Consider the following 23,787-nt stretch of genomic DNA (forward strand, 5'->3'; position numbering starts at 1 on the left):
TAGCCTACCATCAAAATGACTTTAAAAATCTTATAATGAAGGCAACACAGGACACAAGTGTCTATATTAGTTATGTTAGCCTACTATCAAAATGACTTTAAAAGTCTTATAATGAAGGCAACACATGATGTAAGTGTCTATTTTAGCTAACTACCAAAAAGACTTTAAAAGTCTTATACAAGTGTTATAATGAAGACAACACATGACACAAGTGTGTATATTAGTTATATTAGCCTACTATCAAAATGACTTTAAAAGTCTTATAATGAAGACAACACATTATACAAGTGTCTATGTTAGTTATATTAGCCTACCATCAAAATTACTTTAAAAGTTTTATAATGGAGGCAACACATGATGTAAGTGTCTATATTAGCTTATTACCAAAAATACTTTAGAAGTCTCATACAAGTCTTATAATGAAGACAACACATGATGTAAGTGTTTATATTAGCCTACTATCAAAATGACACTAAAAGTCTTGTATAAGTGCTCTAATGAAGACAACACATGATGTAAGTGTCTATATTAGTTATGTTAGCCTACTATCAAAATGACTTTAAAAGTCTTATAATGAAGACAACACATAACACAAGTGTCTATATTAATTATGTTAGCCTACTATCAAAATTACTTTAAAAGTCTTATAATGAAGACAACACATTATACAAGTGTATATATTAGCTTACTACCAAAAAGACTTTAAAAGTCTTATACAAGTCTTATAATGAAGACAACACGTGATGTAAGTGTCTATATTAGTTATATTAGCCTACTATCAAAATGACTTTAAAAGTCTTATAATGAAGACAACACATGATGTAAGTGTCTATATTAGTTATATTAGCCTACTATCAAAATGACTTTAAAAGTCTTATAATGAAGGCAACACATGATGTAAGTGTCTGTATTAGCTTACTACCAAAAAGACTTTAAAAGTCTTATACAAGTCTTATAATGAAGACAACACATGATGTAAGTGTCTATATTAGTTATATTAGCCTACTATCAAAATGACTTTAAAAGTCTTATAATGAAGACAACACATGACACAAGTGTCTATATTAGTTATGTTAGCCTACCATCAAAATTACTTTAAAAGTCTTATAATGAAGACAACACATTATACAAGTGTCTATATTAGCTTACTACCAAAAAGACTTTAAAAGTCTTATACAAGTCTTATAATGAAGACAACACGTGATGTAAGTGTCTATATTAGTTATATTAGCCTACTATCAAAATGACTTTAAAAGTCTTATAATGAAGACAACACATTATACAAGTGTCTATATTAGCTTACTACCAAAAAGACTTTTAAAGTCTTATACAAGTCTTATAATGAAGACAACACATGATGTAAGTGTCTATATTAGTTATATTAGCCTACTATCAAAATGACTTAAAAATTCTTATATAAGTGTTACAACTGACTAGATTTTGGTGTTTAGCCTGGTCCTTTCTAGTATGGTACCTTCACTTTAACTTGTGTGTGTGTGTGTGTAATACTTTTATTATTTTATAAAAAATCATTCAACAAAGTCATGATCTCTACTTATTTTCACAAGCATAACCATTGCTAGTGTTGGTTGTAGTTAGTTTTAGTCTTTGTTTTCTGATAGTACTGACAATAACTACATGATTGTTGTGATATTGTATGCCAGCATGACGTACTTCTTCCTGAAAACAGCCTCAGTCTTGTGTAAAATGTGTTGGTTAGAGCAGTGTTTTTCAACCACTATGTCGACATATTGTCTTTGAGCTGTGGGAAACGATGCAATTCCATCTAATTGGTCAAACAAATATTGTTTGCAAACCAATAAAATGTTTTGAAAGGTTTTGAACAGTAGCCTACAGGTATACCTGGGTAAAATGTCTCTAGTTTTGGGCGTACATTAGGCTGCTAAGCATGCTCTACTGCATTTCACTAGCATAACCATTTCTAGCATTGGTTGTAGTTGGTTTTAGTCTTTGTTTTTGGTTTGCATTGCGAAATGATGCAATTTCATCTAAATCTTCTGAAAAATATTTGTGGTAAAAAGTTATAATCCGCAAATAATTGTTGAGTGTTGGCGCCGTCTAGAGATCAGCAAGATAACCGTGTAATACTCCTCCACGTCAGTAGATGGCAGCAGGTAGATAATTGCTTTATATAGTCAATATGGCTTATTCAGTTTCATTTTTTAATATTTTCCGCTGGATTTCGTCAATTAAAAAAATGTGCCTCGGCTCAAAAAATGGTTGTAAGTAAACGCTGCTTTCGTACATGTTTCCTTGCACGGCGGCCAACTTACCGATGTTGGGCGCTCGGTCGGAGAAGCGGCTGCCATACATGTTGTTGGCCAGCAGGAAGGCGCCCTTCTCCAGGATGTCCACCAGCATCGTGGCGGTGTGCGCCTGCTCCGTGCTGTTCATGTCCTGCCAGGAGTCCAGCGCCTCGGGCCGCAGGAGGTTGTCCACCGTCTGCACCACCGCCTGCCACCAGCAGGGGGCATATTGTGTGTGTGTTAGCACTTCCTTCCCCTGCACCGTCATACACAAGTTACACATTTTATGAATAGTGTGGTTCTCTGTCACACCGCTGCTGGGACTGTTTCTGCTGGTAAAATCAACTCCGATGATGTTTTTGTTTAGGGTTGAAATTAAAATGTGTATGTTCCACAGCCTGGACAGTCTACCCTTCTTTCAGCCAAGGAGTCGTGTTATATTACCGTGTGTGGAGGAAAGGTCAGGGCATGCTGTGGAAAGCCACATTTCAGCATTACAAGGACACACACACACACACACAAACTGGTTGTCATGTAATAATGGGGACCAACTTGTTGTTCAGAACTTGTGGGGACCACCCTTTCTACAGGTTGTGGAGGCATCACAAAAATGAGGTCAAATGTCCACTGCCCAGTTAGCTCATACACGTCTTTAAATCTCTGGATTGATGAAGTAATGTCCTTTAGGGGACCTGTTTCTTTGGTCCCCATACCGTCAGAGCTCCCCTAAAGCTGACCGTGTAAACAGAGCGATGTCCTCATTGAGTAAGCATTGTCAGAACACACACACACACACACACACACACACACACACACACACACACACACACACACACACACACACACACACACACACACACACACACACACACACACACACACACACACACACACACACACACACACACACACACACACACACACACACACACACACACACACAGACAGGTTATCATGTAATAATGAGGACCAAGTTGTTGTTCAGAACTTGTGGGGACCACCCTTTCTACAGGTTGTGGAGGCATCAAAAAAATGAGGTCAAATGTCCACTGCCCAGTTAGCTCATACACGTCTTTAAATCTATGGATTGATGAAGTAATGTCCTTTAGGGGACCTGTTTCTTTGGTCCCCATACCGTCAGAGCTCCCCTAAAGCTGACCGTGTAAACAGAGCGATGTCCTCATTGAGTAAGCATTGCCAGAACACACACACACACACACACACACACACACACACACACACACACACACACACACACATACACACACACACACACACACACACACACACACACACACACACACACACACTGACAGGTTACCATCTAATAATGAGGACCAAGTTGTTGTTCAGAATTTGTGGGGACCACCCTTTCTACAGGTTGTGGAGGCATCAAAAAAGATGAGGTCAAATGTCCACTGCCCAGTTAGCTCATACACGTCTTTAAATCTCTGGATTGATGAAGTAATGTCCTTTAGGGGACCTGTTTCTTTGGTCCCCATACCGTCAGAGCTCCCCTAAAGCTGACCATGTAAACAGAGCGATGTCCCCATTGAGTAAGCATTGCCAGAACACACACACACACACACACACACACACACACACACACACACACACACACACACACACACACACACACACACACACACACACACACACACTGGTTGTCATGTAATAATGGGGACCAAGTTGTTGTTCAGAACTTGTGGGGACCAAGTTGTTGTTCAGAACTTGTGGGGACCACCCTTTCTACAGGTTGTGGAGGCATCAAAAAAGATTAGGTCAAATGTCCACTGCCCAGTTAGCTCATACACGTCTTTAAATCTTTGGATTGATGAAGTAATGTCCTTTAGGGGACCTGTTTCTTTGGTCCCCATACCGTCAGAGTTCCCCTAAAGATGACCGTGTAAACAGAGCGATGTCCCCGTTGAGTAAGCATTGCCAGGACAAACACACACACACGCACATGCACACGCACACACGCACGCGCGCGCACACACACACACACACACACACGGAATATTACCTTACAGCTTTCTGAGAAGCAGAGATATTGCAGAAATATTGTAAAGGGTAACACGAGCTGTTTCATACTAATGTCAAATGAAGTTTTCCCAGAAGCAGACAATATCGTGTATGTATCGTGTACGTCTTGTGTATGTATTGTGTGTGTATTTTATACCCCAAGCCAGGCTCAGCTTCCTGATCAGAGCAACGTACGACACCTTGCCTTGTCCCCGAAACCTCCACCAATGGTTTGGTGCCGAGGGGACCTGTCCCCTCTGCATTACCATCAATGCAAACCTCCAGCACATCCTCTCGGATGGTAAAACAGCGTTGTCGCAAGGCCGCTACAGATGGCGACGCAACCAAGTCTTGAGAAAGCTGGCAGAGGTGTCAGAGACCTGCGAATAGCAGACCTTCCGCTCCAGCCAGACATCCCATCCAGTTTGCGAGGGCAGGAGAGGGTGCCAAAACCCCCCGCCAGAGATCTACAGTGAGGCTCCTCTCACCAGGAAATGAGTGGAGCATGAAGGTCGACCTGGGGAAGCATCTCCAGTTCCCCCAGGGAGATCTTCGAAACATCGCCACGGCCAGACCTGGTCTTCTGGTCAGGGGCTTGCAAGACGATTATTCTGGTCGAGCTCACTGTCCCATGGGCAGTGGCAGCAGATTCCAGCGAGGCTGGCTGGAAAGCCGTCATCTGGCAAATGGAAGTAGGGTATAGGGGCTTCCTGGGTTCCTCAACTGCCCGCCTACTCCGAGACATTGGATGCACAGGAGCGGGGTATCGGAAAGCCATGAACGAGCTGGCGGAGGAGGCGGAAAAAGGCAGCCTCTGGCTGTGGCTAAGGAGGAAGTGTAAGAGTTGGGGGGCAAACACCTTGGGCATCAGCAGGGGTGGTAGGGAAATATCCCTGCCATCGTTCCGCCACCATGAGATGTACTGGGGTTTAAAGAGCGAAACGTTGATGAATGGTGGTCCCCAGCTGATGACCCGTTTATGTCCAGAGGTGTTCAGTGGGGTGTCACAGCACACCTGTTCGAACGCCACTGGAGGAGGTGCGTCAGGCAGCAATGCCCAGCAGGAATTCCATCCCCTGTATCTTGACATGTATGTATTGTGTTTGTATTTTGTTTGTATTGTGTCTTCATCAGGCAGTGTGGAGAGGTATATTCAAGACTTTGATGATATTTTACAAAAATGAAATAATTTCATAAGCACTGCTGTTGGCAAACATCATCATCATCATCTTCCGCTTATCCGAGGTCGGGTCGCGGGGGCAACAGCCTAAACAGGGAAACCCAGTCTTCCCTCTCCCCAGCCACTTTGTCTAGCTTTTCCCGGGGGATCCCGAGGCGTTCCCAGGCCAGCCGGGAGACATAGTCTTCCCAACGTGTCCTGGGTCTTCCCCATGGCCTCCTACCGGTTGGACGTGCCCTAAACACCTCCCTAGGGAGGCGTTCGGGTGGCATCCTGACCAGATGCCCGAACCACCTCATCTGGCTCCTCTCCATGTGAAGGAGCAGCAGCTTTACTTTGAGTTCCTCCCGGATGGCAGAGCTTCTCACCCTATCTCTAAGGGAGAGACCCGCCACACGGCGGAGGAAACTCATTTGGGCCGCTTGTACCCGTGATCTTATCCTTTCGGTCATGACCATAGGTGAGGATGGGAACGTAGATCGACCGGTAAATTGAGAGCTTTGCCTTCCGGCTCAGCTCCTTCTTCACCACAACGGATCGATACAACGTCCACATTACTGAAGACGCCGCACCGATCCGCCTGTCGATCTCATCATCCACTCTTCCCTCACTCGTCACTTGGCAAAGAAATGTGACCAAATTTAGAAGTATACAATCATCCTTACTTTCTTATAGTAGGCCAGTCTTTAATTATGTGATTAGAAATCATTGCTATTTTATTTTTCACCAGTCGCAATAAAAACAAACAAACAAAAAAAACAGAATATAGATTTTCTCAGTCAAATCAATCAGAGTTGACTTAAAAAGCCCTAAATCGCTAGTGTCTCAAAGGGCTGTAGAAGCCACAATGACATCCCTGGGCTCAGATCCCACATCAGGGCAAGGAAAAACTCAACCCAATGGGATGACACTGAGAAACCTTGGAGGGGACCGCGGATTGACAGGACTTTAAAACATAATATTTTCGAATTATTTTTAAATGCACTTCTTAATACCGGTACCAAAATAAATTTCACTACTTTTCTAAATTAAGGGGACTGCGTTATTGGCTTTATTTTAACAAAAAAATGTTAGTGTACATAAAACATATGTTTATTATCGTCATATTGTCCTTAAATACTAGAACATACTAGACAACTAGTCTTTTAGTAGTAAGTAAACAAACAAAGACTCCTAATTAGTCTGCAGTAACACATTGTGTCAGTTATACACCATTATTTTGTACACATCATGAGGGACAAACTGTAAAAAATGATTATCAATCTACTTGATCATTTACTGTTAATATCTGCTTACTTTCTGTTTCAACATGTTCTATCTACACTTCTGTTCAAATGTAAGGTGTGTGCTTGTGAGGTGTGTTGTTATGTTGTGTGTCCATATATGATTGCTTGTGAGGTGTGTTGTTATGTTGTGTGTCCATATATGATTGCTTGTGAGGTGTGTTGTTATGTTGTGTGTCCGTATATGATTGCTTGTGAGGTGTGTTGTTATGTTGTGTGTCCATATATGATTGCTTGTGAGGTGTGTTGTTATGTTGTGTGTCCGTATATGATTGCTTGTGAGGTGTGTTGTTATGTTGTGTGTCCATATATGATTGCTTGTGAGGTGTGTTGTTATGTTGTGTGTCCATATATGATTGCTTGTGAGGCGTGTTGTTATGTTGTGTGTCCATATATGATTGCTTGTGAGGATTGTTGTTATGTTGTGTGTCCGTATATGATTGCTTGTGAGGTGTGTTGTTATGTTGTGTGTCCATATATGATTGCTTGTGAGGTGTGTTGTTATGTTGTGTGTCCGTATATGATTGCTTGTGAGGTGTGTTGTTATGTTGTGTGTCCATATATGATTGCTTGTGAGGTGTGTTGTTATGTTGTGTGTCCGTATATGATTGCTTGTGAGGTGTGTTGTTATGTTGTGTGTCCATATATGATTGCTTGTGAGGTGTGTTGTTATGTTGTGTGTCCATGTATGATTGCTTGTGAGGTGTGTTGTTTTGTTGTGTGTCCATATATGATTGCTTGTGAGGATTGTTGTTATGTTGTGTGTCCATGTATGATTGCTTGTGAGGTGTGTTGTTATGTTGTGTGTCCATATATGATTGCTTGTGAGGTGTGTTGTTATGTTGTGTGTCCATATATGATTGCTTGTGAGGTGTGTTGTTATGTTGTGTGTCCGTATATGATTGCTTGTGAGGTGTGTTGTTATGTTGTGTGTCCATATATGATTGCTTGTGAGGTGTGTTGTTATGTTGTGTGTCCGTATATGATTGCTTGTGAGGTGTGTTGTTATGTTGTGTGTCCATATATGATTGCTTGTGAGGTGTGTTGTTATGTTGTGTGTCCATGTATGATTGCTTGTGAGGTGTGTTGTTTTGTTGTGTGTCCATATATGATTGCTTGTGAGGATTGTTGTTATGTTGTGTGTCCATGTATGATTGCTTGTGAGGTGTGTTGTTATGTTGTGTGTCCATATATGATTGCTTGTGAGGTGTGTTGTTATGTTGTGTGTCCATATATGATTGCTTGTGAGGCGTGTTGTTATGTTGTGTGTCCATATATGATTGCTTGTGAGGCGTGTTGTTATGTTGTGTGTCCATATATGATTGCTTGTGAGGCGTGTTGTTATGTTGTGTGTCCATATATGATTGCTTGTGAGGATTGTTGTTATGTTGTGTGTCCATGTATGATTGCTTGTGAGGTGTGTTGTTATGTTGTGTGTCCATATATGATTGCTTGTGAGGTGTGTTGTTATGTTGTGTGTCCATATATGATTGCTTGTGAGGTGTGTTGTTATGTTGTGTGTCCATATATGATTGCTTGTGAGGTGTGTTGTTATGTTGTGTGTCCATATATGATTGCTTGTGAGGTGTGTTGTTATGTTGTGTGTCCATATATGATTGCTTGTGAGGCATGTTGTTATGTTGTGTGTCCATATATGATTGCTTGTGAGGCGTGTTGTTATGTTGTGTGTCCGTATATGATTGCTTGTGAGGTGTGTTGTTATGTTGTGTGTCCGTATATGATTGCTTGTGAGGTGTGTTGTTATGTTGTGTGTCCGTATATGATTGCTTGTGAGGTGTGTTGTTATGTTGTGTGTCCATATATGATTGCTTGTGAGGTGTGTTGTTATGTTGTGTGTCCGTATATGATTGCTTGTGAGGTGTGTTGTTATGTTGTGTGTCCATATATGATTGCTTGTGAGGTGTGTTGTTATGTTGTGTGTCCGTATATGATTGCTTGTGAGGTGTGTTGTTATGTTGTGTGTCCATATATGATTGGTTGTGAGGTGTGTTGTTATGTTGTGTGTCCATATATGATTGCTTGTGAGGTGTGTTGTTATATTGTGTGTCCATATATGATTGCTTGTGAGGTGTGTTGTTATGTTGTGTGTCCATATATGATTGGTTGTGAGGTGTGTTGTTATGTTGTGTGTCCATATATGATTGGTTGTGAGATGTGTTGTTATGTTGTGTGTCCATATATGATTGCTTGTGAGGCGTGTTGTTATGTTGTGTGTCCATATATGGTTGCTTGTGAGATGTGTTGTTATGTTGTGTGTCCATATATGATTGCTTGTGAGGTGTGTTGTTATGTTGTGTGTCCATATATGATTGCTTGTGAGGTGTGTTGTTATGTTGTGTGTCCATATATGATTGCTTGTGAGGTGTGTTGTTATGTTGTGTGTCCATATATGATTGCTTGTGAGGCGTGTTGTTATGTTGTGTGTCCATATATGATTGCTTGTGAGGTGTGTTGTTATGTTGTGTGTCCATATATGATTGCTTGTGAGGTGTGTTGTTATGTTGTGTGTCCATATATGATTGCTTGTGAGGTGTGTTGTTATGTTGTGTGTCCATATATGATTGCTTGTGAGGTGTGTTGTTATGTTGTGTGTCCATATATGATTGCTTGTGAGGTGTGTTGTTATGTTGTGTGTCCATATATGATTGCTTGTGAAGTGCGTTGTTATGTTGTGTGTCCATACATGATTGCTTGTGAGGTGTGTTGTTATGTTGTGTGTCCATATATGATTGCTTGTGAGGTGTGTTGTTATGTTGTGTGTCCATATATGATTGCTTGTGAGGCGTGTTGTTATGTTGTGTGTCCATATATGATTGCTTGTGAGGTGTGTTGTTATGTTGTGTGTCCATATATGATTGCTTGTGAGGTGTGTTGTTATGTTGTGTGTCCATATATGATTGCTTGTGAGGCGTGTTGTTATGTTGTGTGTCCATATATGATTGCTTGTGAGGTGTGTTGTTATGTTGTGTGTCCATATATGATTGCTTGTGAGGTGTGTTGTTATGTTGTGTGTCCATATATGATTGCTTGTGAGGTGTGTTGTTATGTTGTGTGTCCATATATGATTGCTTGTGAGGTGTGTTGTTATGTTGTGTGTCCATATATGATTGCTTGTGAGGTGTGTTGTTATGTTGTGTGTCCATATATGATTGCTTGTGAGGTGTGTTGTTATGTTGTGTGTCCATATATGATTGCTTGTGAGGTGTGTTGTTATGTTGTGTGTCCATATATGATTGCTTGTGAGGTGTGTTGTTATGTTGTGTGTCCATATATGATTGCTTGTGAGGTGTGTTGTTATGTTGTGTGTCCATATATGATTGCTTGTGAGGTGTGTTGTTATGTTGTGTGTCCATATATGATTGCTTGTGAGGTGTGTTGTTATGTTGTGTGTCCATATATGATTGCTTGTGAGGCGTGTTGTTATGTTGTGTGTCCATATATGATTGCTTGTGAGGTGTGTTGTTATGTTGTGTGTCCATATATGATTGCTTGTGAGGTGTGTTGTTATGTTGTGTGTCCATATATGATTGCTTGTGAGGCGTGTTATGTTGTGTGTCCATATATGATTGCTTGTGAGGTGTGTTATGTTGTGTGTCCATATACAATTGCTTGTGAGGTGTGTTGTTATGTTGTGTGTCCATATATGATTGCTTGTGAGGTGTGTTGTTATGTTGTGTGTCCATATATGATTGCTTGTGAGGTGTGTTGTTTTGTTGTGTGTCCATATATGATTGCTTGTGAGGTGTGTTGTTTTGTTGTGTGTCCATATATGATTGCTTGTGAGGATTGTTGTTATGTTGTGTGTCCATGTATGATTGCTTGTGAGGTGTGTTGTTATGTTGTGTGTCCATATATGATTGCTTGTGAGGTGTGTTGTTATGTTGTGTGTCCATATATGATTGCTTGTGAGGCGTGTTGTTATGTTGTGTGTCCATATATGATTGCTTGTGAGGCGTGTTGTTATGTTGTGTGTCCATATATGATTGCTTGTGAGGCGTGTTGTTATGTTGTGTGTCCATATATGATTGCTTGTGAGGATTGTTGTTATGTTGTGTGTCCATGTATGATTGCTTGTGAGGTGTGTTGTTATGTTGTGTGTCCATATATGATTGCTTGTGAGGTGTGTTGTTATGTTGTGTGTCCATATATGGTTGCTTGTGAGGTGTGTTGCTGTGTTGTGTGTCCATATATGATTGCTTGTGAGATGTGTTGTTATGTTGTGTGTCCATATATGATTGCTTGTGAGGTGTGTTGTTATGTTGTGTGTCCATATATGATTGCTTGTGAGGTGTGTTGTTATGTTGTGTGTCCATGTATGATTGCTTGTGAGGTGTGTTGTTATGTTGTGTGTCCATATATCATTGCTTGTGAGGTGTGTTGTTATGTTGTGTGTCCATATATGGTTGCTTGTGAGGTGTGTTGTTATGTTGTGTGTCCATATATGATTGCTTGTGAGGCGTGTTGTTATGTTGTGTGTCCATGTATGATTGCTTGTGAGGTGTGTTGTTATGTTGTGTGTCCATGTATGATTGCTTGTGAGGTGTGTTGTTATGTTGTGTGTCCATATATGATTGCTTGTGAGGTGTGTTGTTATGTTGTGTGTCCATATATGATTGCTTGTGAGGTGTGTTGTTATGTTGTGTGTCCATATATGATTGCTTGTGAGGTGTGTTGTTATGTTGTGTGTCCATGTATGATTGCTTGTGAGGTGTGTTGTTATGTTGTGTGTCCATATATGATTGCTTGTGAGGTGTGTTGTTATGTTGTGTGTCCATATATGATTGCTTGTGAGGTGTGTTGTTATGTTGTGTGTCCATATATGATTGCTTGTGAGGTGTGTTGTTATGTTGTGTGTCCATATATGATTGCTTGTGAGGCGTGTTGTTATGTTGTGTGTCCATATATGATTGCTTGTGAGATGTGTTGTTATGTTGTGTGTCCATATATGATTGCTTGTGAGGTGTGTTGTTATGTTGTGTGTCCATATATGATTGCTTGTGAGGTGTGTTGTTATGTTGTGTGTCCATGTATGACTGCTTGTGAGGTGTGTTGTTATGTTGTGTGTCCGTATATGATTGCTTGTGAGGTGTGTTGTTATGTTGTGTGTCCGTATATGATTGCTTGTGAGGTGTGTTGTTATGTTGTGTGTCCATGTATGATTGCTTGTGAGGTGTGTTGTTATGTTGTGTGTCCATATATTCATCGCCAGCTACAAATTCCAAGTGACAAGCAATAAAAAATAAAAGAAAAAAATCTCCTCCACAAAGCGAGTCTTCCTGGAGAATTGACTTCCCTTCCACTTCTCGTACGTCTCAAATGTATTTACTGCAAAGCTGGGCGGATTAAAAAAACAAACAACAAAAAAAGGGAGAACATCTACCTGGATGTAGGCCCGACAGGTGCGCTCTCGCTTCTGGAACTGAAGACATAAAACAAGATTAAAAGACAAAGAAAAAGGCGGATGTTGACGCTGGCGTGCGCACCTTGTTGTAGTTGCGTGTCGCCGACTCCTTGTTGCCGGGCCTGAGGGACTGCAGCTGGGCGTCCAGGATGTCCAGCAGCTGCTCGATCAGTCGCACCGACGAGCTGATGTCCCCCGCCTGGACCCGCCCCCGCGTGTGGTTGGCCAGCTCCATGGCGATGTTGGCGGCGTTTTCCCCGCTCTTTATCTGCACGGAAAACACACTTTTACAGGTTTGTCCGTACAGGCCAGGTAGAGACAAAGGCTCTACCTGTATGGTTCAAAGGCCATACAGGTTACACTGAGGGTTGTGATATAAACAACTTTAACACTCTTACTAATATGCGCCACACTGTGAACCCACACCAAACAAGAATGACTAACACGTTTTGGGAGATCATCCGCGCTGTAACACAACATAAACACAACAGAAGTCTCACCTTAAAACTCATCTGTATACTCTAGCCTTTAAATAGACCTCCTTTTTAGACCAGTTGATCTGCCGCTTCTTTCCTTTCTCCTATGTCCCCCCCTCCCTTGTGGAGGGGGTCCGGTCCGATGACCATGGATGAAGTACTGGCTGTCCAGAGTCGAGACCCAGGATGGACCGCTCGCCTGTGTATCGGTTGGGGTCATCTCTACGCTGCTGATCCGCCTCCGCTTGGGATGGTTTCCTATCGCTGCTGTCTTGGATCCGCTTTGAACTGAACTCTCGCGGCTGTGTTGGAGCCACTATGGATTGAACTTTCACAGTATCATGTTAGACCCGCTCCACATCCATTGCTTTCGGTCCCCTAGAGGGGGGGGGTTGCCCACATCTGAGGTCCTCTCCAAGGTTTCTCATAGTCAGCATTGTCACTGGCGTCCCACTGGATGTGAATTCTCCCTGCCCACTGGGTGTGAGTTTTCCTTGCCCTTTTGTGGGTTCTTCCAAGGATGTTGTAGTCGTAATGATTTGTGCAGTCCTTTGAGACATTTGTGATTTGGGGCTATATAAATAAACATTGATTGATTGATTGAGAACAAATACCCAGAATACCAAGCATCCCTAACTCTACATTATACACCTCCACAAACACCAACCCCCCCTACCTGCTCCGTGCGTCAGTTGAGGTGGGCGGGGTTAGGAGGGGCGGGGTTTGGTGGTCGCCTGTTACCGGGCCGCAGAATAATTTATTATTATTTATTTTAAATGTATTTTTATTTTATTTTATTTTTTAAATTAAATCAACATAAAAAACACAAGATACACTTACAATTATATAGCTCGGTATAGCTCGGTTGGTAGAGCGGCCGTGCCAGCAACTTGAGGGTTGCAGGTTCGATTCCCGCTTACGCCATCCTAGTCACTGCCTTTGTGTCCTTGGGCAAGACACTTTACCCACCTGCTCCCAGTGCCACCCACACTGCTTTAAATGTAACTTAGATATTGGGTTTCACTATGTAAAGTGCTTTGAGTCACTAGAGAAAAGCGCTATATAAATATAATTCACTTCACTTCACTACAATTAGTGCACCAACCCAAAAATACTACCTTTTTCATGACAAAAAAAATAAAAATAAAAAATATAAATGAAATCCACCCCCCCCCCCCCCCGGGCCGCGGGACACATTATCAAGGGGGGGGGGGGGGGCACATATGCGGTCCTCTCCAAGGTTTCTCATAGTCATCATTGTCACTGTCACCAACGTCCCACTGGTTGTGAGTTTTTCCTTGCCCTTAGTGAAGTGAATTGTGAAGTGAATTATATTTATATAGCGCTTTTCTCTAGTGACTCAAAGCGCTTTACATAGTGAAACCCAATATCTAAGTTACATTTAAAGCAGTGTGGGTGGCACTGGGAGCAGGTAGGTCAAGTGTCTTGCCCAAGGACACAACGGCAGTGACTAGTATGGGCGGAAGCGGGATTTGAACCTGCAACCCTCAAGTTGCTGGCACGGCCGCTCTACCAACCGAGCTATGCCGCCCTTATGTGGGCTCTGTACCAAGGATGTCGTTGTGGTTTGTGCAGCCCTTTGAGACACTCGTGGTTTAAATAAACATTGATTATTTGATTGATATTTTACAATCAACAAAATTGCAACAAAACAGCGAAATATGAAAGTGAAAGGTAAAAAAACAAAAAACAGCTACAATCGGATATTTACAATTCTATTATAAAAATCTCTTTCCACGTCTGTCCCTGACACCCACATTTCACACTCTGTGGAAACACTCCCCACCCACACTTCTTGGTGCCTCCTCTGAGCTGTTGTCACTTGGTTACCATGGTAACTAGTATATCATGCAGATTCCAACCATTGAAATACTTAGTATAGTTGAAGACAACCAGAATGTACGTGAAAATAAAGAATGTTTCAATATTAAGTATGAAGGATAAAACACTGAATATTAACAAGATATGACCGCCACCCCCCCTCTACATCCATATATTTTACCAGCAAGCATAACGCCTCAGGTCTGGTATAGGGGGCTACCACACAGGACTAAATCCAAACCCAAACGGGCAACCCGCAACAAAAATGCGTACCAGGAAAGTAGCGGACTGTACGCCGAGTGCGAAGATGCGTACAAATTGGCAGGCGCCTTGCTATCAGCGACTTTGCCTCAAACTGCCGGCTGTTCTTAAACCGAGTGAAAAAAAAAACGACACCCAGAATGTACGTGAAAATAAAGAATGTTACAATATTAAGTATGACGGATAAAACACTGAATATTGACAAGATATGAACGCCACCCCTCCTCTACATCCATATATTTTACCAGCAGGTCTGGTATAGGGGGCTACTACCCAGGACTAAATCCAAACCCAAACGGGCAACGCGCAACAAAAATGCATACCAGGAAAGTAGCGGACTGTACGCCGAGTGCGAAGATGCGTACAAATTGGCAGGCGCCTTGCTATCAGCGACTTTGCCTCAAACTGCCGGCTGTTCTTAAACCGAGTGAAAAAAAACGACACCCAGAATGTACGTGAAAATAAAGAATGTTTCAATATTAAGTATGAAGGATAAAACACTGAATATTGACAAGATATGAACGCCACCCCTCCTCTACATCCATATATTTTACCAGCAAGCATAACGCATCAGGTCTGGTATAGGGGGCTACCACACAGGACTAAATCCAAACCCAAACGGGCAACCCACAATAAAAATATGTACCAGGAAAGTCGCGGAATGTACGCCGAGTGCGAAGATGCGTACACATTGGCAGGCGCCTTGCTATCAGCGACTTTGCCTCAAACTGCCGGCTGTTCTTAAACCGAGTGAAAAAAAAACGACACCCAGAATGTACGTGAAAATAAAGAATGTTTCAATATTAAGTATGAAGGATAAAACACTGAATATTGACAAGATATGAACGCCACCCCTCCTCTACATCCATATATTTTACCAGCAAGCATAACGCCTCAGGTCTGGTATAGGGGGCTACCACACAGGACTAAATCCAAACCCAAACGGGCAACCCACAATAAAAATATGTACCAGGAAAGTCGCGGAATGTACGCCGAGTGCGAAGATGCGTACACATTGGCAGGCGCCTTGCTATCAGCGACTTTGCCTCAAACTGCCGGCTGTTCTTAAACCGAGTGAAAAAAAAACGACACCCAGAATGTACGTGAAAATAAAGAATGTTTCAATATTAAGTATGAAGGATAAAACACTGAATATTGACAAGATATGAACGCCACCCCTCCTCTACATCCATATATTTTACCAGCAAGCATAACGCCTCAGGTCTGGTATAGGGGGCTACCACACAGGACTAAATCCAAACCCAAACGGGCAACCCACAATAAAAATATGTACCAGGAAAGTCGCGGAATGTACGCCGAGTGCGAAGATGCGTACACATTGGCAGGCGCCTTGCTATCAGCGACTTTGCCTCAAACTGCCGGCTGTTCTTAAACCGAGTGAAAAAAAACGACACCCAGAATGTACGTGAAATTAAAGAATGTTTCAATATTAAGTATGAAGGATAAAACACTGAATATTGACAAGATATGAACGCCACCCCCCCTCTACATCCATATATTTTACCAGCAAGCACAACGCCTCAGGTCTGGTATAGGGGGCTACCACACAGGACTAAATCCAACCCAAACGGGCAACCCACAACAAAAATATGTACCTGGAAAGTCGCGGACTGTACGCCGAGGGCGAAGATGCGTACACATTGGCAGGCGCCTTGCTATCAGCGACTTTGCCTCAAACTGCCGGCTGTTCTTAAACCGAGTGAAAAAAAACGACACCCAGAATGTACGTGAAAATAAAAAATGTTTCAATATTAAGTATGAAGGATAAAACACTGAATATTGACAAGATATGAACGCCACCCCTCCTCTACATCCATATATTTTACCATCAAGCATAACGCCTCAGGTCTGGTATAGGGAGCTACCACACAGGATTAAATCCAAACCCAAACGGGCAACCCGCAACAAAAATGCGTACCAGGAAAGTAGCGGACTGTACGCCGAGGGCGAAGATGCGTACATATTGGCAGGCGCCTTGCTGACAGCGACTTTGTCTCAAACTGCCGGCTGTTCTTAAACCGAGTGAAAAAAAACGACTCCCAGAATGTACGTGAAAATAAAGAATGTTGAAATATTAAGTATGAAGGATAAAACACTGAATATTGACAAGATATGAACGTCACCCCCCCTCTACATCCATATATTTTACCATCAAGTGTAATGCATCAGGTCTGGTATAGGGGGCTACCACACAGGACTAAATCCAAACCCAAACGGGCAACCCGCAACAAAAATGCGTACCTGGACAGTAGCGGACTGTACGCCGAGGGCGAAGATGTGTACACATTGGCAGGCGCCTTGCTATCAGCGACTTTGCCTCAAACTGCCGGCTGTTCTTAAACCGAGTGAAAAAAAACGACACCCAGAATGTACGTGAAAATAAAGAATGTTACAATATTAAGTATGAAGGATAAAACACTGAATATTGACAAGATATGAACGTCACCCCTCCTCTACATCCACATATTTTACCACCAAGCATAACTCACCAGGTCTGGTATAGGGGGCTACCACACAGGATTAAATCCAAACCCAAACGGGCAACCCGCAACAAAAATGCGTACCAGGAAAGTAGCGGACTGTACGCCGAGTGCGAAGATGCGTACAAATTGGCAGGCGCCTTGCTATCAGCGACTTTGCCTCAAAATGCCGGCTGTTCTTAAACCGAGTGAAAAAAAACAACACCCAGAATGTACGTGAAAATAAAGAATGTTACAATATTAGGTATGAAGGATAAAACACTGAATATTGACAAGATATGACCGCCACCCCTCCTCTACATCCATATATTTTACCAGCAAGCATAACGCATCAGGTCTGGTATAGGGGGCTACCACACAGGACTAAATCCAAACCCAAACGGGCAACCTGCAACAAAAATGCGTACCTTGACAGCAGCGGACTGTACGCCGAGTGCGAAGATGCGTACACATTGGCAGGCGCCTTGCTATCAGCGACTTTGCCTCAAACTGCCGGCTGTTCTTAAACCGAGTGAAAAAAAACGACACCCAGAATGTACGTGAAAATAAAAAATGTTTCAATATTAAGTATGAAGGATAAAACACTGAATATTGACAAGATATGAACGTCACCCCCCCTCTACATCCATATATTTTACCAGCAAGCATAACGCCTCAGGTCTGGTATAGGGGGCTACCACACAGGACTAAATCCAAACCCAAACGGGCAACCCGCAACAAAAATACGTACCAGGAAAGTAGCAGACTGTACGCCGAGTGCGAAGATGCGTACAAATTGGCAGGCGCCTTGCTATCAGCGACTTTGCCTCAAACTGCCGGCTGTTCTTAAACCGAGTGAAAAAAAACGACACCCAGAATGTACGTGAAAATAAAGAATGTTTCAATATTAGGTATGAAGGATACAACACTGAATATTGACAAGATATGAACGCCACCCCTCCTCTACATCCATATATTTTACCAGCAAGCATAACGCCTCAGGTCTGGTATAGGGGGCTACCACACAGGACTAAATCCAAACCCAAACGGGCAACCCGCAACAAAAATGCGTACCTGGAAAGTCGCGGAATGTACGCCGAGTGCGAAGATGCGTACACATTGGCAGGCGCCTTGCTATCAGCGACTTTGCCTCAAACTGCCGGCTGTTCTTAAACCGAGTGAAAAAAAACGACACCCAGAATGTACGTGAAAATAAAGAATGTTTCAATATTAAGTATGAAGGATAAAACACTGAATATTGACAAGATATGAACGCCACCCCCCCTCTACATCCATAAATTTTACCATCAAGCGTAATGCATCAGGTCTGGTATAGGGGGCTACTACACAGGACTAAATCCAAACCCAAACGGGCAACCCGCAACAAAAATACGTACCAGGAAAGTCGCGGAATGTACGCCGAGTGCGAAGATGCGTACAAATTGGCAGGCGCATTGCTATCAGCGACTTTGCCTCAAACTGCTGGCTGTTCTTAAACCGAGTGAAAAAAAACGACACCCAGAATGTACGTGAAAATAAAGAACGTTACAATATTAAGTATGAAGGATAAAACACTGAATATTGAAAAGATATGAACGCCACCCCTCCTCTACATCCATATATTTTACCAGCAAGCATAACGCCTCAGGTCTGGTATAGGGGGCTACCACACAGGACTAAATCCAAGCCCAAACGGGCAACCCGCAACAAAAATGCGTACCAGGAAAGTAGCGGACTGTACGCCGAGCGCGAAGATGCGTACAAATTAGCAGGCGCCTTGCTATCAGCGACTTTGCCTCAAACTGCCGGCTGTTCTTAAACCGAGTGAAAAAAAACGACACCCAGAAGGTACGTGAAAATAAAGAATGTTTCAATATTAAGTATGAAGGATAAAACACTGAATATTGACAAGATATGACCGTCACCCCCTCTCTACATCCATATATTTTACCAGCAAGCATAATGCATCAGGTCTGGTATAGGGGGCTACCACACAGGACTAAATCCAAACCCAAACGGGCAACCCACAACAAAAATACGTACCAGGAAAGTAGCGGACTGTACGCCGAGTGCGAAGATGCGTACACATTGGCAGGCGCCTTGCTATCAGCGACTTTGCCTCAAACTGCCGGCTGTTCTTAAACCGAGTGAAAAAAAACGACACCCAGAATGTACGTGAAAATAAAGAACGTTACAATATTAAGTATGAAGGATAAAACACTGAATATTGACAAGATATGACCGTCACCCCTCCTCTACATCCATATATTTTACCATCAAGCATAACGCATCAAGTCTGGTATAGGGGGCTACCACACAGGACTAAATCCAAACCCAAACGGGCAACGCGCAACAAAAATGCGTACCAGGAAAGTAGCGGACTGTACGCCGAGTGCGAAGATGCGTACAAATTGGCAGGCGCCTTGCTGACAGCGACTTTGCCTCAAACTGCCGGCTGTTCTTAAACCGAGTGAAAAAAAAACGACACCCAGAATGTACGTGAAAATAAAGAATGTTTCAATATTAAGTATGAAGGATAAAACACTGAATATTGACAAGATATGACCGCCACCCCTCCTCTACATCCATATATTTTACCAGCAAGCATAACGCATCAGGTCTGGTATAGGGGGCTACCACACAGGACTAAATCCAAACCCAAACGGGCAACCTGCAACAAAAATGCGTACCTTGACAGTAGCGGACTGTACGCCGAGTGCGAAGATGCGTACACATTGGCAGGCGCCTTGCTATCAGCGACTTTGCCTCAAACTGCCGGCTGTTCTTAAACCGAGTGAAAAAAAACGACACCCAGAATGTACGTGAAAATAAAGAATGTTTCGATATTAAGTATGAAGGATAAAACACTGAATATTGACAAGATATGACCGCCACCCCTCCTCTACATCCATATATTTTACCATCAAGCGGAACGCATCAGGTCTGGTATAGGGGGCTACCACACAGGACTAAATCCAAACCCAAACGGGCAACCCGCAACAAAAATGCGTACCTGGAAAGTCGCGGACTGTACGCCGAGGGCGAAGATGCGTACAAATTGGCAGGCGCCTTGCTATCAGCGACTTTTTTTCACTTGCCTTAAACCGAGTGAAAAAAAACGACACCCAGAATGTACGTGAAAATAAAGAATGTTACAATATTAAGTATGACGGATAAAACACTGAATATTGACAAGATATGACCGTCACCCCCTCTCTACATCCATATATTTTACCATCAAGCATAACGCCTCAGGTCTGGTATAGGGGGCTACCACACAGGAATAAATCCAAACCCAAATGGGCAACCCGCAACAAAAATGCGTACCAGGAAAGTAGCGGACTGTACGCCGAGTGCGAAGATGCGTACAAATTAGCAGGCGCCTTGCTATCAGCGACTTTGCCTCAAACTGCCGGCTGTTCTTAAACCGAGTGAAAAAAAACGACACCCAGAATGTACGTGAAAATAAAGAATGTTTCAATATTAAGTATGAAGGATAAAACACTGAATATTGACAAGATATGAACGTCACCCCCCCTCTACATCCATATATTTTACCAGCAAGCATAACGCATCAGGTCTGGTATAGGGGGCTACCACACAGGATTAAATCCAAACCCAAACGGGCAACCCGCAACAAAAATGCGTACCTGGAAAGTCGCGGAATGTACGCAGAGTGCGGAGATGCGTACACATTGGCAGGCGCCTTGCTATCAGCGACTTTGCCTCAAACTGTTCTTAAACCGAGTGAAAAAAAACGACACCCAGAATGTACGTGAAAATAAAGAATGTTTCAATATTAAGTATGAAGGATAAAACACTGAATATTGACAAGATATGAACGCCACCCCTCCTCTACATCCATATATTTTACCAGCAAGCGGAACGCATCAGGTATGGTATAGAGGGCTACCACACAGGACTAAATCCAAACCCGAACGGGCAACCCGCAACAAAAAAGCGTGCCTGGACAGTAGCGGAATGTACGCCGAGTGCGAAGATGCGTACAAATTAGCAGGCACCTTGCTGACAGCGACTTTGCCTCAAACTGCCGGCTGTTCTTAAACCGAGTGAAAAAAAAACGACACCCAGAATGTACGTGAAAATAAAGAATGTTACAATATTAAGTATGAAGGATAAAACACTGAATATTGACAAGACATGAATGCCACCCCTCCTCTACATCCATATATTTTACCAGCAAGCATAACGCATCAGGTCTGGTATAGGGGGCTACCACACAGGACTAAATCCAAACCCAAACGGGCAACCCGCAACAAAAAAGCGTACCTGGACAGTAGCGGACTGTACGCCGAGTGCGAAGATGCGTACACATTAGCAGGCGCCTTGCTGACAGCGACTTTGCCTCAAACTGCCGGCTGTTCTTAAACCGAGTGAAAAAAACGACATTTTTGTCCCTGAAAACCTTCGTTGAGCTCCATGTTCCCCAGACCGCTTCCTCCCAGCTGGCCTCGCAAACAAACCCTGTCCAGCACGCCGTGGAGTCCGCCCGGCCGGCGCACTTGGCAAATCACAGCCGGAGCGCAACGCCGCCATTGATTTTGGGCAAAAGCGTGCGGCGTGATGGATTGTTGGCGCCACGATGCATTTGACTGCCAGGCTCCAGAAGCCAGGCGCACAAACTCGGTTTCTAATGCAAATGAAAGCCTAATAGAGAAATACTTTGCAAGCTTTTCTGGCCATTCTATTAGTCTATTTTTGTTTTTAAGCCTTTTTTGATGCTCAGTGGCCTAGTGGAGTGGTCCCCAACCTTTTTGTAGCTGCTAGCTTTTTGTCAACGCTTGATCATTTATTTAGTTATGTATTTTTTGGCATGAAAAAGGGAGTTTTTTTGTTGTGATTTTTATGTTGATTTAATAACGAAAATAAATAAATACAAATAAATTCATAAAAAATTCTTGTTTGGCCCGATTCCGGGTTGGGGACCACTGCTTTAAAGTCATATCCAACAATTGCGAAAACGACTTTTTTATTGTCTACTAAATTTAATTTCTTAATGATTTCTGTTTGTGGTTTGCCTCCGCGTTTTTTCAACGCAAAAAATGCGCCGTGGCTCAAAAAAGGTTGAACAACATTGGTCTACTTAACATGTAATGGTGGTTCTTTGCTCAAAACTTTCTGACAGTCTCTTCAGGATGCGTTGTTTTATGTGCCTCCACTTCGACAGCGTCATCTTTGTTGTAACCGTGTAGCGTGCAAGGACGGGAGTGGAAGACGTGTCAAAAGATGGCGCTGACTGTTTTAATGACATTCAGACTTGACTTCCTTCAATAGCGTAGCAGCATCTCCTCATCCGTGGCAACAACAACGCCCAAAATGTGTCCTGTGGAAAAAAAAAAACGTCCGAAAGGAACTCTCTAATAATTAAAGTTCCTTGGGTGAATAAAGTAAACTCACTACACCGGTTTGTTTTAGCGCTTTCATGGTGAGTTTACTGACCGATATAAGTAAGAACTTTACACTACTTTATATTAGAAATGGCAACAGTGGAGGATGAATGTCACATAACAAGAAGATAGAGGAAAAGAAGAATATCAACATTATGCAGATCCCAAATACAGATCAGCAGGTACCGGAAGGTAGGAAAAGTTGCTTTTGCAAAATATTGCGAAACAAAACGCCAGATAATATATCTTACCTTTAGACACACACCATAATAATACTCCTATGTTGAAGCACATCACAGGGTGCAGCCCACACTTATCTCTTATGTGTGACTGCCATCTACCGGTCACACTTATCATTATGCCATGTAGCAAATAAAATAGCTTTGAGGTGGGTAAGCTCAGCCAGAATTATTATTTGTATTAGATGCCCCGAGTTATAAAGCACATTGTCGAGTTTCGAGGGGAAAAAAAGATTTTAAATGCGCCTAATAGTCCGGAAAATACAGTAGTCCTGTACGTTAATATTTGAAATCGGGCTACTGACTTTCAATTTGACATTTTGTCCAACAGATGGCACTACTTTTTTTCTCCATTCGAAGCATGCAACAAACTTTTACTGCTTTCTTCAAAGGTGCCCAGCTACGTAAAATACAAACATGTCACAATTGATGTTTGGCTAATGTTTGAAATGCACATTTGTGTCATCATTGGGGATTTTTTCTACTAAAGAACATTAAAGAACGTAGCTAATCGTTTTCCGGCCCGCCACACATTCTACCAAAATTGCAAAAATTCAAAAAACATTTAAAACAAGTGGAATGAGGTGAAATCTAATGAGAAAAAGTGGCAATGTTGACACAAAGCTACCATGGAGGCAGTTTTATTTTCCTTTTGTCTTTATTTTTTTTTTTCCTATTGCTCCCAAAAAAAAAGGACAACAAAAATCAGTCATAATGAATTAAAAATAAAAAAAATAAAAATAAAAATGATCACTTTAAAATGTTTTATGTGGAAAAAAATATTGCACATGTTGTGTGGTTGCCATATAAAACATCAAAGTTTTGACCAAAGAGCATAAAACCAACAAAATAATAGTTCAAACTTAAAATCGACAGATATATCGGAAGTTGATCTGGAAATTTA

The 23,787-nt window shown here is 42.3% G+C and overlaps 1 protein-coding gene across 6 annotated transcripts in view; it reads right to left on the reverse strand.

Annotated features, from left to right (window-relative positions):
• adgrl1a (adhesion G protein-coupled receptor L1a) overlaps positions 1-23,787 on the reverse strand; it is a 502,860-nt gene that overhangs the window by 48,222 nt on the left and 430,851 nt on the right. For all 6 annotated transcript variants that reach the window (XM_061905195.1, XM_061905196.1, XM_061905201.1 and 3 more), the window contains 3 exons: positions 12,260-12,445; positions 12,157-12,195; positions 2,295-2,475 (listed from right to left, as the gene is read on the reverse strand). In XM_061905195.1, the coding sequence (XP_061761179.1) occupies positions 2,295-2,475; positions 12,157-12,195; positions 12,260-12,445 (406 nt within the window). The remainder of the gene's footprint in view (positions 1-2,294; positions 2,476-12,156; positions 12,196-12,259; positions 12,446-23,787) is intronic.

Source organism: Nerophis ophidion, linkage group LG07 (assembly GCF_033978795.1).
Source record: "Nerophis ophidion isolate RoL-2023_Sa linkage group LG07, RoL_Noph_v1.0, whole genome shotgun sequence".
In the NCBI taxonomy this organism is placed as follows: domain Eukaryota; kingdom Metazoa; phylum Chordata; class Actinopteri; order Syngnathiformes; family Syngnathidae; genus Nerophis; species Nerophis ophidion.